Source organism: Ochotona curzoniae, unplaced genomic scaffold (assembly GCF_017591425.1).
Source record: "Ochotona curzoniae isolate NIBS_2020 unplaced genomic scaffold, NIBS_Ocur_1.0 scaffold_4505, whole genome shotgun sequence".
Classification (NCBI taxonomy): Eukaryota; Metazoa; Chordata; class Mammalia; order Lagomorpha; family Ochotonidae; genus Ochotona; species Ochotona curzoniae.
The window spans coordinates 3229571-3246441 of NW_024467118.1; the positions used below are offsets into that span (position 1 = coordinate 3229571).

At 53.6% G+C, this 16871-nt stretch overlaps 1 protein-coding gene across 2 annotated transcripts in view; it reads left to right on the forward strand.

Annotated features, from left to right (window-relative positions):
• Positions 1 to 16002, forward strand: part of STX18 (syntaxin 18) — a 90417-nt gene extending 74415 nt beyond the window's left edge. For both annotated transcript variants that reach the window (XM_040965715.1, XM_040965716.1), the window contains 6 exons: positions 6676 to 6794; positions 7556 to 7644; positions 12449 to 12507; positions 13422 to 13491; positions 15238 to 15318; positions 15700 to 16002. In XM_040965715.1, the coding sequence (XP_040821649.1) occupies positions 6676 to 6794; positions 7556 to 7644; positions 12449 to 12507; positions 13422 to 13491; positions 15238 to 15318; positions 15700 to 15795 (514 nt within the window). In that variant the 3' untranslated portion in view covers positions 15796 to 16002. The remainder of the gene's footprint in view (positions 1 to 6675; positions 6795 to 7555; positions 7645 to 12448; positions 12508 to 13421; positions 13492 to 15237; positions 15319 to 15699) is intronic.
• Positions 16003 to 16871: the final 869 nt, after the last annotated feature.

Consider the following 16871-nt stretch of genomic DNA (forward strand, 5'->3'; position numbering starts at 1 on the left):
CACGCACGGTGGAGAAGGTTTACTGTGGATGTGGTGTCCAGGGGCACGCACAGTGGAGAAGGTTTACTGTGGATGCGGTGTCCACGGGCACAGTGGAGAAGGTTTACTGTGGATGTGGTGTCCACGGGCACAGTGGAGAAGGTTTACTGTGGATGTGGTGTCCACGGGCACAGTGGAGAAGGTTTACTGTGGATGCGGTGTCCACGGGCACGCACGGTGGAGAAGGTTTACTGTGGATGTGGTGTCCACGGGCACGCACAGTGGAGAAGGTTTACTGTGGATGTGGTGTCCACGGGCACAGTGGAGAAGGTTTACTGTGGATGTGGTGTCCACGGGCACAGTGGAGAAGGTTTACTGTGGATGTGGTGTCCACGGGCACAGTGGAGAAGGTTTACTGTGGATGTGGTGTCCACGGGCACGCACAGTGGAGAAGGTTTACTGTGGATGTGGTGTCCACGGGCACAGTGGAGAAGGTTTACTGTGGATGTGGTGTCCACGGGCACGCACAGTGGAGAAGGTTTACTGTGGATGTGGTGTCCACGGGCACAGTGGAGAAGGTTTACTGTGGATGTGGTGTCCACGGGCACGCACAGTGGAGAAGGTTTACTGTGGATGTGGTGTCCACGGGCAGGCACAGTGGAGAAGGTTTACTGTGGATGCGGTGTCCACGGGCACGCACAGTGGAGAAGGTTTACTGTGGGTACTGTGTCCGTGACAGACATGGTGGAGAAGCCCTGGGCTCACAGGGCTTTGGTTCAGTCTTGCCCTGTCTTTCTCAGGAGTGGGAGGCTCTCCAGCCCGACCAAGCAGGGCCTTCACTCTTGAGACACCTGGCAGCCATGTGCTGGAAAACACTGCCCTGAGGAGGTGGCCCGTGTCTGATCTCGAGTTGCTACCTATTCCCTTCAGGTTGTTAACAGAAGATAAAAAGGGTGCTGCATTTCCTTCCTCCTCTAAAAAGGTTGCTTGTCTTGCAACACTACTTACTGTAACTGCTGTGACTACTTCTTGGCTGTTGGAAGAACATGTTCTTGCATTGTTATCTGTAATCCAGTCCCTTCACTCCAGCTGGACTGTGAGCTTTGTGAAGGCTGAATTGCATCTTCCCTCTTGGTACCCACTGCCCAGACTCCCACCTACTAAACCTGAGGAACTCTTGGCAGTTATGAGGGGTGATTGAGGGTGGTTCCCGTATTTAACGTGAGGAAGCCCAGTTGGAAGCTGGGTAGTGGGGCAGTGGACCCGTGCCAGTGATGCTTGTCTGCTCGCAGTAGCAGGACTGTCATTGAAAATGGGTCAACACGCTGTGACCTGGGCCCTGGCCTGTTTCTGTGCAATCTTTCCTGCTTTTCCTGTGTTTGAAGGTTTGTAAAAGGAAAATATGAGACAGACTTAATCTCCTAATGGCCTCTGAGACCTAGGGTGTTTGCCATGTGGCCCATTACAGGAAAAGTGTGTCACACCGGCTGAGAACAGACTGCCCCAGGAGTGGGGTCACTTCTTGGCCGTTGTTTTTGGCAGTCCGTCTCTGGCTGAGGTGGGCTGCCCTGCATGTACCTGGCTCACAGCTTGTGCCATGTGTGACCCGCTGCAGCATCCCCAGCACCGAAACTGCTCATACCGTATTGAGCAAGCCAACACCCCTGAGTCGATGGTATGGCAGGTTGCCGTGGTACAGTAACAGACAGCCTGTGGTCTGGCACTTGGGGGAGCACTGGCTTAGAGAACCTCCTAGGATGTAGGGGATGCCCAGTGACTGTGTGCTGAGTGACTCTGAAGATGGCCTGGTCAGGGTGGTGGGGGTGCCTGTCCTGTGCCAGGCAGAGGGCCTGTGCCCGACTAGTTACCGGCCCTCTGCTGTTGATGTAAGGGGTTTATTGAAGTGTAGATGACTAGTTACGTGCTCTGCTCTCTGCTATTGGTTTAAAGCTTTACTTAAGGTTTGAAAAGATTTTATCCCACAGATTTTGTTATTTCAAAATTGAGAAATATATCTCTTTCTTTTCCAAGTCTCTCAGTTCTACCTGAATTTCAAATTTGAAATAGAATCCTGAGGTTTTTCAGATGTAGGACGTAGAAGTAGGTGTTGGCCAGGTGAAAATTCATCGACTGCAGGGACACAGCGCTCAGCCCTCAGAGAAGCTGATTTAAGTAAATCATGGGGTGGAAACTGGTCTTTCTGATGACTTTTTAAAAATCGCTTCTTTCCAGTTGCCTTCAGCTAGTTGATTCACCATTTCCCTGAGGATTTCAGTAGACATTTTGGGTATAATTAGAGTCTGTTTTTATCACTTCCCAAAAAGATTAAAAAAAAAAAAAGCCTCACCATGTCGGAGCCTGCTGCATTGCAGTCTTGTGCATTTGGGTTGAAAACGGGCCCATTGGCATACCCTGGACACAGAGGACAACAGGCAGTGAGCAGCTCTTTACTTAAAAGCCAGTTAAGCCTTCCCTTCCCTGGAGTGTGGTAAGGGTGAGGTGGGGAGCTGGCACAGAGGGGTACAGCAGAGAGGAGGGTGCCTTGCCTGGGTCCTCGGAGCCCCAGCACGGAGTGGTTGGCTGCATACCAGGCAGGGTTCAGGTAGACAAGGGGTGCTCCTGCATGGAGGGGCTGAGCCAGTGGTACTTGTAGAAAGGTATGGAAGCCAGGGTGGAGAAACAAAGGGGGCAAAGCCACAGTGAACCTGTGGCCTAAGTTTACAGTGAGTGTGCTGAGGGTTCACACTTTTGCATTCCATTAGGTCTATGTGGGAATTAGCACACCTTTGCATCCCGTAGGTCTATATGGGGATCAGCATGGCTGTAGATATGGTGGTGTGTGTGAAAACGGATGCATGCATTTTCTAGCTTTGCAAACCTAGAGTGGCTAGAATTAGTGACACCCCAATAGCTATGTACATACTTACCCTCTTGGCTTCTAAATACCAGTTTCACTTCAAGAACCCAGACTTCTTGGAGAAGTGACTGTTAGTTTGGAGCCTGCAACATTTTGTTGTACCCCAAATCCAAGAAACCCTATGAGAATGATGGAAATGCTTCCAGGGGACATAGCAGCCACCTTGCAGGGGCTTCTGCTGGCCACACTGGGGACAACTTGAAAGTCACAATAAATGATAGCCATAGATCATAGCTCGCTGCACGGAATGGCATCACAGCGTCTTCCTCCCAGGTGGGTGTAGAGAAATGAGTCAGCTGCAGGTGGAGAAGTCACGTGGTACCAGAGCACTCCCTTCACCCCAGTGCTTACTAATTACAAGCACAGTAAGGGTATCCTACGGTGGGGCTCCTGGGGAGCACCTGGCCACCTTCTCATTGATGGAGTAGGCAAAGGGAAATGGTACACACTGTAGGACGCCTCAAGAATATGTACCACTTTTCTGACTTATACCAAAGGTGCACCCCAGCCAGGAAGGAGCAGCAAGCTGGGTGAAAGGCTGCAGGACCGGCGGCGTGGCACTGTGTGTCAAGGACTGGAGGCCCAAGGAGAGACCGAAGTACCATTCCAGGTGTAGGGGAACAGAAGCAGCCTCCAGTACAGTGTGGTTCTGACCTAGATGTGAAGATGCTCCTGAGAAATCAGGGCAGAACAGAGTGAGCCGGGGCAGAGGTGGAAGTAATGGATTGGATTTTGATGACTGCATTCTAGTTATGGTATAAAGAATGTTCTTGTGTAGAAATAATAAAATGGAGTAAAGGGGACATGTTGGCATCTTACCATTTTTTTCATCAGTACTTTTTAAAATATATTTTCATTTTGAATTCTGAATTATGTGGTACAGTTTCGTATAGGGGCAGCTTACTTTTTCATAATTCCGTAAAAGAGGATTCTTTCTACTGTGCTGCAGACTTCTCTGTAATTAAGTCAAACCCCACAGCCCACAGAATGCTGGTTCATACTGGAATGGCAAAATGAGATGAGCAATGTTGAGGATGTGGGACAGCTGAAACTCTCACTCTTGCCTGAGGGTTCTGATCCCGTCAGAAACAGCACAGGAATTCTCCGAAGTTAGGTGGCCACACTGTGACCCGGAACTGCTAGGAGCCTCAGCCTCCTGTCTGCCCCAGCCCGGGTGGAGCCTGCTTTCTCAAGATGCTTTCCCTGAGTCACGCCCGCCCTGTCACACTCCTGATCCTTTCCCCACTTTGATTAGTAGTAGTAAGAATGCCAGACACGCTTGCATTCCACACAGGGGTTTGCATTTGTTTGTTTTACCTACTGTGCTTCTTGGTCATCTAACAGCTTTGAGAGGGAGATAGCGGATTTTGGAGCCAGGAAAGTGAGCGTGAAAAAGCCAGGCTGAGCTCTGATGTTGGTGTAGAATGTAAGCAGCCCAGGCCAGGGCCTCCCACTTGGGTCAGTCAGGCAGGAGGCTGCTAGAGCCACACTCTGTGCTGCGGGGAGTGCTCCAGGGCTCTGCAGCAGCCCCTTGAGGAAGGCAGCGTCTTCTCCTTCTGCGTTTTGCAGGCCAAGAAAACTCAGAGTAGAAAAAAGCTCGTCCAGGGCACCCTGCAAATAAGCAGCCTTCTAGAATCAGTCTGTTGCTCTCTCCGAACTCCCTTTCTGAGTACTTTTCATGGCATCCATCAGCCGAGGATATAAAGGTCCAGTCTTCAGACCATCGTAGGATTTGTAGAATTTCTGGGGTAACCTGGAATCTGGGAGGCACCTCCCTGGACGCCCGCAGACCCCAAAGCCCTCCCCTCCTCATGTGGCAGGACTCCTGCCAGCGATGGGCACACCCTTCCGAGCCCCCTGTTCGAGTTACATCAGTGCTTCTTTTCTGAATTCTGGGAATTTTCAGTGGGTTACTCCTACACTTTGTTCTGTTTGTCTGCATTCTGTGAGGGAGAATGGGCATGGCTTCAGGACATCACCAGAGATTACCCATGTGACTGTGCCCTTTCTTTTTACACGGGAATACAGGGTGGCAGCCATGTAATAGTAAAATGAGAGCTCATTATTGGAGTTCTTGTGCTGTGAACTGTACTATGGACTTAGATTTAAGCCAGTAACGTTAAAGGGAGTTGCAGTTACAGCCCTACTTTACAGATGAGAAGGCACACCAATGTTAAACTGCTTGTCATGATTAACTGGGGGGAAAAAATCTGCAAATTCTGGCAGGTGGGATGTCATATTGGGTTCAAGCTAGTTTGAAAATTGGCAGATGTGAGGTTGTTCAAGCTGATGGTAGAACCTATCCAAGATTGCACAGTGTGATCTAAGGGGTGGAGGGGTGGCTGATGCTCAGAAACCTGGCTGTGGCCCCAACACTGAGAATCAGCAGTAAGGAGTTTGTGTGTTAAGTTGGACAAAGGTGTCTGTGATAAGGTGTGTTTCATGGTCCGGCCTGGTGAGACAAGCCCCATAGCTTATCCTGAAGACTTCACTTGTCCCACTGCATCTGGGTGTTTTCTAAAGAGTGAAATGTTATATCCAAAACCCTTGGCCATCTTGTCAAGCTGAATCCTCACAGACATTGTTGGCATGAACTATCTGGAACATCCCCAGGCATGCAGAGTCACTGCTGTGCTCCAGGAGCTGGTCAAGGGTGTGCTTCTCCTTGTGCAGAGACCAGGCTCTCCAGACCTGCTGAGTCAGCCCTTGACTGCATGCCTTACACTCCTGCTTTGCTGACAATTTCTGTTATAAAGGGCTCTTGAAATGTTTTGTATGTTTTTGTTATTGTTGTTATCTATCTGTTCTGTTACTGTGGTATATTACATGGATTTCCAAATGTTAAACCAACTTTCCATTACTGCTAAGTTACATTATGGTGAGTTTGTTGGCTCATCCAGAGAACATCCACCCAGCGTGGGCATGACCTTCTCAGGCCTGTTGGTCCACAAAAGCCCTCTCACGTGACACATAGTGACATGAACATCCATGTCTCGTCCTGTCCCGCCCAAGCAGGTACTGTGTGGCCCGTGCCAATTTCCTGGCTTGCACAGGCCCCCGGCTCTACAAAAGCCTAAGATAGAGGTAGAGGGGTGTTTTTGAGCTAAATTAATGTATCCATATAAAGTACTTAGAAAATTATCCAACACACAATAAGCCTGCCAGAAATGTAATCTGGTGTAAGTCATCCAACGTTTGCATTACTGCATTTTACTTATAATCTCTAATAGTAGAGACTTCATTATAGGCCTTTATAATGCTTTCCTGTCTGTAGTTAGCAGAGTGTTATGTTGATTCCAATAAGGCTATTTCAGAGCTCTGTTCAATAACCAACCTTTTTTTCTCTCTTAGTAGCTATTCACAGATTCCTATAGCACGCCGTCAGCATGCATCTCTTAAACTGCATGCCAGGGGCTAGGCCAGAATCCAGGGCTGAGTAGCAGGTGTGACTTGCAGAGGTATGCACTCAAGTGGAGGAGACAGTGAACACAGAGTGGGAGTGAGAGCCCGGCCATCACTGTGGGGAGAACGTCCACTGCTGGGGAGCGGTGGGGCCTTCTCAGAGCAAAGGCAGAGAAGGGACCAGGAACTCAGGGCAGTGCACGGCTCCTGCAGGCCGCCTCTGCAGGACTGCATCCATTTGGCCAGTGGGCCCAGAGCAGTGGCCATTCTGTAGTGAGAGGACCCAGAGGACAAAGAGGCAGGGACCACACAGGGCTTCCTCCTCTTGTCAGAAACCAGCCTAATAAAGAAGGTGACTGCTAATTGTTTATTTTCAGATCTAAACTGGAACCAGAGCCAAATGCGAAGACAAGAGAATCCACCTCTTCTGAAAAAAAAGTGTCCCAGGAGCCTTCAAAAGACTTGGAGGAAAAGCCTGCCTCTGAAGAGGCTCCAGGTACGAGCCTTGATGTGAGCTACCAATACAAAGCCAGGACATAGCCCGGACCCGCTGCGGTGCCAGCGTGTGACTGAAGCAAAGGAGGCCCTTCCAGGGCGCTGTCACAGAGTCACCTGTCACTGGGAACTGGCAGGGTCTGGAGGGGCTTTCGGAGCTGTCGGGTTAATCCAGGTGAACTGGCCTGCTGAGATCTCCAAGACATGTCGAGAAGCAGAAGAGAATTTTTAACATTGTGGGTAACCTTTGTGAGCAACACACCGTTGCACTCACCAACCCATGTGATTCTGGGTTTGGGGAAAGCAAGAGATTGTTTATCTGTGTCTAAGCATGGCCGAGTTTGTTTTGACAAAGTCCTGGGACTACGTCAGGAATTCTGGAAGTAGAATAGAGTTGGGGAATGGCAGCATTTCCTCTGTGTGTGTGTTTGCGTAAAATATTATATAGTTTGCAGTCTTCAAAAGTAGAGGGAAGATGTGGGTGTGATGTGCAATGTTGCTGAACTCAGTGCAGTGTTGATACGGAAGCCCTTCCCCTCCACGTACACACATGCATGTGCGCGCACACACACACACACACACACACACACACACACACACACACACGACGGCCTCAGTGTTGTAGAACAACCACATTGGCAGTGCCTGGCTGACAGATGGCAAGTGTGGACAAAGCTGCAGGAGCCTGTTCCATGCCAGGTTTTAAGGATGCCAGCTGATTCTAAAATGAATCTTCGTCTATTTTCCCTTTTTTGTTAACAGAAAAGATTGTGTCTGAAGCACAGCCTGAATCGGGCACCTGGGGAGATGGCAGAGGCGAAGACGAGCTGTCTCCAGAAGAAATCCAAATGGTAACAGCCTTCTGCACTGAGCTGCTCTCAGCTGGTTTCCCCAGAACAGGTTCATGGAGTAAGACATCTGGTTCTATGCCAATTTTAAAACTAGGCATGGGAATTTTATAAATATTCAGCCATTTGATTCCTCAGTCCTTAGCATGCTTTTCATGTGTTTTAATTTTCAATAGCATAGAGCAGAAAATGCTTTACCGTAGTTCTGCTAATGACAGATGTCTTCCAGCAGCAGTGGAATTGTCTGACGTGGGTCTTTTGTAATTGCCTCTCTCGTGTTTTTTGACTTGTTTGAATTACTAGAGTTGTGGTCCTGTGAAGAGAAAAAAGAACAGAGTAATACCTTTAACCACTGCTGTCAGCTCCCCTACCTTCCTCTCCTGTCCCCTCACTGGCCAGGGCTGCACGGAGGGTTCAGCAAAAGCCCCTGCCAGCCAGCTCCTGTGCCTCTGTGTGTGCGCGCGCGTGCACACACATACATGTGGACCACGTGGAAGAAAGTGAAGTGCCAGAAGTGCCCTGAGCCAACAGTGTCCAGGGCTGGGGCCAAGAGTGGGCCTCACTGCCCACTCTCTGGGCGGGCCAGCACATGGCACCACTGGCACTGGGACAGAGTAGATGTTGACTTCTTAGTGCTCCTTTCCCCACAACATTCAAAGGAATCGCACTGCAAGGTGGTAGGGCTCACCATCTCCTCCTGGCCTTCTTGACAAATGCTGGAGCCAGGACATTGGCCACAGTGCCTGGGCACCCACCCTGCCTGTGCCACTCAGACGTGCACTCTGGTGTCCCTGGGAAAGCTCCTCTGGGGCGGCCAGCTGCATGGGTTTCAGATGAGAGCTCCCCAGGGCCTTCCCTGGGCAGCAGGATTCTGTGTTGTGGGTTTTTTTTAAATTTATTTTTATTGCTAAGTCAGATATGTATATACAGAGGAGGAGAGACAGAGAGGAAGATCTTCCATCTGATGATTCACTCCCCAAGTGACCACAGCAGCTGGTGCTATACCACACCTGAGCCAGGAGCCAGGAACTTCTTTCTAGGTCTCCCACATGGGCGCAGGGTCCCAAGCTTTGGGCTGTCCTCGACTGCTTTCCCGGGCCACAAGCAGGGAGCTGGGTGGGAAGTGGGGCTGCCAGGATTAGAACCGGTGCCCATATGGAATCCCGGTGCATTCAAAGCGAGGACTTTAGCCACTAGGCCACTGAGCCAGGCCCTCTATGTTGGCTTTTACCCACATCTGCTCTTCCTGTGGGGAGAACCTAGAGTCATCCCCAAAGCAATAGTTGGTCTACAGGTTTGTCCTCTCCTGTGCACAGTGGTGAGTGCCAAGGTTTAGCTAAGCTGGGCAGACACATGATCCAAACATTGCCAGTCATTTCAGAGGGTCTGAGAAGGCCAGCAGCCAGGCTGGCATCACCGCTCAGTGGCACAGTGCCCTTGTTGGGACTGACCTGCACTGGTGTAAATCCGCCTCGTATCGCTTGCTCTTAAGGATTGTTGCACAACTTAGTTGTGGAAGGTTCCTTGTACATGGCGGGGCATGCAGCTGTGCTCAGCAAGTACCGAGAGAGTGTTCTGTGTGCACAGGGTGGGGTGCGAGGGAGGGCTGGGGCGTCATGCCTGAGTCCCCTGTGTGTGACTCAGGTGAGTGTAGGGCCTGTCCGGGGCGTCACCGCATGTGCCCTGTGTGTGTGACTGAGGTGAGTGTAGGGCCTGTCCGGGGCGTCACCACATGTGCCCTGTGTGTGTGACTGAGGTGAGTATAGGGCCTGTCCGGGGCGTCACCACATGTGCCCTGTGTGTGTGAGTACAGGGCCTGTCCGGGGCGTCACCACATGTGCCCTGTGTGTGACTGAGGTGAGTATAGGGCCTGTCCGGGGCGTCACCGCATGTGCCTTGTGTGTGACTGAGGTGAGTGTAGGGCCTGTCCGGGGCGTCACCACATGTGCCCTGTGTGTGACTGAGGTGAGTGTAGGGCCTGTCCTGGGGCGTCACCGCATGTGCCTTGTGTGTGACTGAGGTGAGTGTAGGGCCTGTCCGGGGCGTCACCACATGTGCCCTGTGTGTGACTGAGGTGAGTGTAGGGCCTGCCTGGGGCGTCACCACATGTGCCCTGTGTGTGTGACTGAGGTGAGTGTAGGGCCTGTCCGGGGCGTCACCACATGTGCCCTGTGTGTGTGAGTACAGGGCCTGCCTGGGGCGTCACCACATGTGCCCTGTGTGTGACTGAGGTGAGTACAGGGCCTGCCTGGGGCGTCACCACAGCTTTCTCACACATGTACCTGAGATGAGGATGTCATCTCACAGAGCATGAGCATGGCATTGCCACAGGTATTCCTGTGTGCCTGAGGGTGTGACCGGTGGGCAGCCTGGAGGCTTTTTTCCCTTATGACAGGATGTGCTGTGCTGCATCTCCTTTGCTGTCCTGACCGGCATGGTCTCAAGTGTACCGGTGACAGTTGCTCACCACCAGTGCCTTCACCCGTGTTAGCCGCTCAAGCAGTCGGAGCCAGCAGGGCTGCTCCAGGCTGGGGAGAGCCATCGCTGAGTCCTGTCGTGATGGGCTAGGCTCACCCAACTCTGAAGGAACGGGTGTAACCTGAGAGCAAATCCAACACTTTTGGTTTTGGATTGGAAAGGGTTCTAACAAATTGTGGTCACAATTCTTGATCACCGTTTTGGAATTTTTCCTCAGGGCTAAAGAATGAGTTAAGTCCTGTAACAGCAGTGTGATTCATGATTGCAACCAGAGGAACAACTGTTACATATATCCAAATTGTTGCAGGGTTTGTACACTGCACAGTGCATTTCCATTTATAACTCCTGATACAGGTATATTAACGTCTTGAATTAGCAGATGTTTTATGGTCAGACTGAGGAGGCAGAACCGAATGGGTTTCTAATGTTACTCCTTGAGAATTCTTGCTTTTCTGTTCTTTTCTTTTTCTAATGTTTATTTTCACCTGCTTGAAAGAATGGGAGAGAAAGAAACAGAGTTCTGTGTGCTGGTTCACCCCTCCAGCGTGGGCTCTCAGCAGCCGAGGCTGGGCTAGCCTGCACCTAGGAGCCTGACACTATCCAGGTCTCCCATGTTGATGGCAGGGACTGAGTGCTTGAGCCATTATTGTCACCTCCGGGGCTGCATGAGCAGACAGCTGTGTCACACGCAGAGTAGCCAGGAGTGGGACCAGTACTCAGATAGGGGACGTGCGGCTGCGCGTCTGGCTGAAGGAAAGCGGTGTGTTGGATGAGGGTCGGACAGGCTGCAGCAGACACCCCCAGCAGGGAGCCAGCCGGCCCTGCTTGGCCTGCCCTGCTCAGCCGGCCCTGCTCGGCCGGCCCTGCTCGTCCACCTGCCCCACTCTCCAGGCCCCCATCTTCCCTTTGCTTCAGTTCTTAGGCTCCATTTGTCTTTGGCGGGAACACAGATGCCCGTGCATGGTGCTGAGCCTGGAGCCCGGGCCTTCTGTTCCACACTGTGCCCAGCAAGGTCCCCATCCTGATGGAGAGATGACACGGCCTCCCAGAGGCAGATGCTGGCCTCCATGCACCTCCCTAACTCCTGTGTTCTAAAAACCCTACTGCTGTTGTCACTGCATTTCAGCAATAGAGACGGAGAGGCAGAGGCGTGGTTACCTGTCTGGGGCAGTCAGCCTGAGGCACTGTGGTCTGGTCCTTGGGCAGGTAGCAAAGCCCCAAGCCACAAGCTCCGCTCTGCTGGCCCAGGCTCCCCTGAGGCTTCTGGGAAGCCATAGGACTGACACCCACGTCCACTGGGGCTTCCACAAGTTTTATCTGCCACCTAGCCGTAGTGACAGGTGATGCCATTGGTCCATTCAGGCAGCAGTGGAACCTTCCTGAAGCCCAGGTGAGGAAATGTCATGAGCCAAGCCTGCTGGTGACCTTGCCTGTGGCAGGGGAAAGATCTCCTTAAAATTCAGTCTTGTGGAAGCCGGCTGACCTCTTCAGCCCTCAGCACATATGAAACCTGTCAGACACCTGTTCCTCTCTCTCCTCTAGTTAGCACTGGCTACAGAGATGTTAGCCCTGGCCTGCCTGCTGTGTGTGCTGCTTGAAAGCTGACACAGAGCTTTCAGGAGGAGCAGTGAGCCAGGGACTTGAGGGAAGTACTGCCGTACTCCACACACATCCCTGGGACAGAAGAGAAAAGAACTATGCTCCCAAGGAATGTTCCAGAAAGGTGTCGCAGGAGTTTTTAAAAATGAGACCCATGCACAGTGCTTTCATGGTACCCTTTCTTCTTGAGCTTTGTGGGACCACACGGTGGGTGCCTCTGTTCCCTGTCCTCAGAGTGCCACTGCAAGGCCATGGCCGTCTAGCCTCTCAGCAGTGTCTTCAGTCTCCTGCCTGTCCAAGCGGTACACGCCAGGAGCTGACTGGAGTTGTGCCCAGCAGACTCCGTGTAATCCAAGCTGTTTTTGCAAGTTGATCATGTACATGATACATCATAAGCTTTCAAAGTTAGAGTTCAAAATGAATATGTTACAAAATAATATCAGGGGAACCCGAGGCAAGACACAGACCACAGGAGCTCCGAGAGAAACAGGCCAGGAAGGACATGGGGTGACCCTCAGTCAGAAAGTCGCTTACACTCTGGAAGTGGAGATGAATGAGGCCACAGGCAGCCCAGCCATCCTTGGGTGTCCCTGGCCTGAAAGCAGGGGCTGTTCCACTGACGCACACACAGTCTTCCGGGCAGGCTGCACTGCTCCCCACAGCAGCGCAGACTGGAGCACGCCTGCCGAGGTCAGGATGACGACTCCTGAGTGTGTTTGTCTCCCCACAGTTTGAACAAGAAAACCAGCGACTCATCGGTGAAATGAATAGCTTGTTTGATGAAGTCAGGTATGCACAGTGTTCTCTGGGAACTATCCGAGAGCTTTGTTTATTCGTTGTGGTGGTCTAACGTCCACAGATGTGGGGTCGGGGGCTGGGAGGCTGCTATCCAGACAGGGTCAGTAAGTAGTGGCAGATTTCCCCTGGGCTCTGCCATGAAATAGGGCCTGTGCAGGACACTTGACAGAAGCCTCCCCCTGCACTGGGTCCCATGCAGGAGCCCACGTGGCCGTGCTCAGAGGCCTGGCTTCTGTGGGAACATCTAGAGCCTGCCTGTGGCTGCTGTGTGGGAACAGAATTCCATCTCTCCATCTGCTGGGGGACTTCCTCTCTAGGTGCAGCCCCCCGGCTTGCTGACATGTGCCAGGCAACCTCCATGCTCCCTTCCCAGCCCAGGGGGTTTGCCCTTGTAACAGGAAGTAGATATGAATGGAATGGCCTCTTTCACACAGTGAACACGGGTAGAGCGGGTCATCGCCATGTTCTGACAGCAGGCACAGGGAGGCACAGGGACTTCACTGGAGCCTCTGCCTTTTATAACTGGGGCCTCGCCTCCTGTCCCCCGACCCTGTCCCTGCATGGTGACCCAGGACGCAGGGCCACTAAACCCACCCCCATCTCAGGACGCAGGGCCACTGCACCCCACTCCCATCCCTGCACAGTGACCCAGGACATAGGGCTACTGGATCCCACCCATCCCTGTAGTGACTACTGCACATGCTCAGAGTGAAGTTCTAGAAAGTACCATATGCTGGGAGGATGAGCCAACTTCTTTCTCCCGCTTCCTGGTCTCATGTGCGTACCCTCCCTGCTGCCTCCCTGCCCGTGCAAGGCACATTGGCTTCTGTAGGGATTGTGACAGTCCCGTCTAATTGCCAAGTACCACTTAGTTCATGTGTAACCTCTTCATTCTTTTTGTGCAGGCAGATTGAAGGGAAAGTGGTTGAAATTTCCAGACTCCAAGAGATATTTACAGAAAAGGTGTTGCAACAGGTAAAGAACCAACAGCAAACACAAGAGCAGTTGTAAGTGCAGAGCACTCGGGAGATGTCTCCTGATCCCAGCAGCCGTGAGCATGAGTGGAGGGCCTGGCTGCTGGCCTGTGAGCGTGGGCGGAGGCCTGGGCTGCTGGCCCATGAGCGTGGGTGGAAGCCTGGGCTGCTGATCCGTGAGCACGAGTGGAGGGCCTGGCTGCTGACCCTTGAGCGTGGGTGGAGGCCTGGCTGCTGATCCATGAGCAAGAGTGGAGGGCCTGGCTGCTGACCCGTGAGCATGGGTGGAGGCCTGGGCTGCTGATCCATGAGCAGGAGTGGACGGCCTGGCTGCTGACCCGTGAGCGTGGGTGGAGGCCTGGCTGCTGACCCGTGAGCATGGGTAAAGGTCTGGAATGCTGGCCCGAGAGCTCTCCCACAGTGCCTCAGCCCGAGCCCCCTTCTCCCAAGCACCTGCCCAGGACAGCAGGGATCGGGGGAGCTCACCGTGGAGGAGGGTGGATAGCTGCTGGGCACAGGCTGGGTGGCTGCTGGGACTCCAGCCCCCATGTCCCAACAGAGGGACATGCAGGAATCTAAGAGGTAGGTCACAGCTTTGCTCCCAGCCATCTCCTCAGGCCTGACCCTCGCTACTCACAGCACCACGGGGAGGGGACTGCCCTCTGCAGGGAACTCTGTTTCCTCCACCTGCCTGCAACTCACATCCTGCCAGCTGGGGACTGACTGGCCTACTTGCTCTGCAGTTTCTGGCACCCACAGAAAGAGTTTGAAAGGCTAGCATCGGTTTTCTGCAGCATGTGAAAGGTTGCTGCCTCGCTCCCTGAACCACAGTCAGAGGCAAGTCACTGTGAGTGAAGATGCTGAACCCAACAATTTGGAAGTTGGGGTTCCTGAGGACTGGCCATTCTAACAGTGCCTTGAAGGGACAGCTGATGGTGTCCATCACCAGCACAGGACAGAGAAGCCCCAGCTCTGGCTGTGTGCCACATTGGTGTCTCCCAGCATACCCTGGGCCAGGGCTTGCCACTGTACACTGTGTGACCGGGACCTGCCTCTCCTGAGCTCAGCTCCTCGTCTCCGGAAGGGAGCCAATGCCCCCTGCCTCCCTCAGGGCCAGGGAAGGGGGACAGCCTGACAGAGCCGGCCCAGCAGGCTCTCAGTCCATAGGGATTGCTGTCATTTCTGGATGTGGCCATGTGGTAGTACTGCAGAGGAGTGCAGGCAGGGCTCATGGACCCCCACCTCAGGGTTCTCTAGAAAGTTCCAACTGTGGTTCGGAGCCTTCCCAGACTGTGTCATTCTAATGCAGCACGGGGTGGCTGGCGGCCTCGGTGACTTTACTCCTGGCCCTGCGACTTCAGCCAGCCACCTCTGCAGCCCAGGCTGAGGCCCAGCCTCCGCCAGCTGGGGCAAGACACTGGCACTGCCAGGGGACAGCAGGCCGCAGGCTGCAAACCATGTGGCTGGGGCAAAAGCTGGCTCCTTACCAGTGTGGTCTCTGTCCCCTGGCACACGCACAGGAGGTGGAAGTGGGATGGAAGGAACAGAGACCTATGCCCAGCAGGAGTCTGAATCTCCTGCCATGTGGCTGCTGTGTGGCTTTGAGCAAGTTGGTCAACTTCTCTGAGCCCAAGTGTGCCTTTTACAAAACAGGGCAAGCCTTCCCCTTGGGGTGCTGTGCCAGCCAAGGCTGTCTCAGGGCAGGAACGTCGTTATATTTATCCGACTCTTTTTTTCTTTTCCACAGGAAGCGGAGATTGACAACATCCACCAGCTAGTGGTCGGAGCAACTGAAAACATCAAAGAGGGCAACGAAGACATAAGAGAGGTAGATGGTCTTTGGGGTCTCCTGGGACGTGGGAGCTGCATGGTGCTGCTGGCTCCCTGCGGGGAGGGCCTGGCCGTGGACTGTGGGGTGGACTTTGCTTGCTGAGCTGGTCCTTTGGCAGGGCTCATGGGAGACCACCACAGGGTCCCTGCTGATGTCACGTTGTCGTAAAATACCAGCCTGGAGCTTTAAAGCCTAGCACGGATGCAGGAGCCCTTGGGAGGGCTGTACGGCTCCCACTGGTGGCTGAGCAGGGCGGGGCAGTGCTGGGGGGCGCTGCCCAGCGGAGGTGAGCGTGGTCTGAGTGTGGCTGCAGCTGACAGGGACACTGAGCCCCCCGCAGCCTTGTGACAGCGACGGCTCTCCCCTCCCCCACCCCAGGCCATTAAGAACAACGCTGGCTTCCGTGTGTGGATCCTCTTCTTCCTCGTTATGTGTTCCTTCTCCCTGCTCTTCCTCGACTGGTATGACAGCTAGCCTGGCCATTGGGCCTGCTGGCCTCAGGCAGTGGCGCCAGCCATCTGCACGGACGCTTGGCACTAAGACATGCCTGTGACCAGGTTGGCAGCACACTGCTTGAGGGGACAAGGGCTCAAGACACACCTGTGTATTCTCACCAAAGGGTCTCCCAGCCCAGTGGCCCAACCTGCTGAGCAGCTGGCCAAGAAATCAATGAACACAGCATGGAAGTGGTCTGTGTGAGGTCGATGGGGGTGGGACACTGTGCTGGGGTTGGGGGCGGGGGGCTGGGACATGGAGGTGTGGAACCCCACCTGCCTGCTCTCTAATGAGTCCAGTGTCGGCCCTTTGCTGTTGAGGCAACAGTGAGTCTGAACCAACAGGCGCCATGAAGACACACCAGGGCCCTCAGCGAGAGGCTGCTGGACCTGACCGGCCCACAGCCAATGCCTCCAGCACGCCAGTGGCAGGCATGTGGCCTGCTCTCCTGGCCCCAGGCCCCAGAAGGAAGTGGCCACGGAAGCATGAGCGTGCCCTTCCTTGTGCCCAGCCCAACCTCTGTGAGGCCAGGGTAGGCGTGTGTGCAGGCAGCGTCCCGGCATGCAGTGGGCGCAGCACGAGAGGCAGCAGCAGCACAGGTGGCCCAGTAGCCTGTTTGGAGTGTGCCTCAGCTTCCCAGCATGCCATGCATGAGGCGCGCGAGGCAGCAGTGGTCAGGCAGCCCACTGGCCTCTCCACACAGGTGGACGCCAGCAGCTTCTCATGGATGGGTATGCAGCCCGCACCACGCATACCCCCACAAGCCCGCCTGCTGTCCCTGCGGTGCTCACAGGAGCCTGCCATGTGGAAGGCGGCGTCTGTGTTCCAGACACATCAGTTGGAGGTGCCAGTGGGGCCACCACAGCCACCATGCTGGCATGTGGCATGCTACACTGTCTGCCGTTTCTCACCGCCCATAAACAGTGCAGTTTTGCCCATGTCCGCCAGAAATAGCACATTGAATGACCATGGGAGGACATGCTGTGAATATGTCTGAACGTTTACTTCATCTAACTGGTGGTCTTTGTAAACATTTTCATGTCAAGATTCAAATT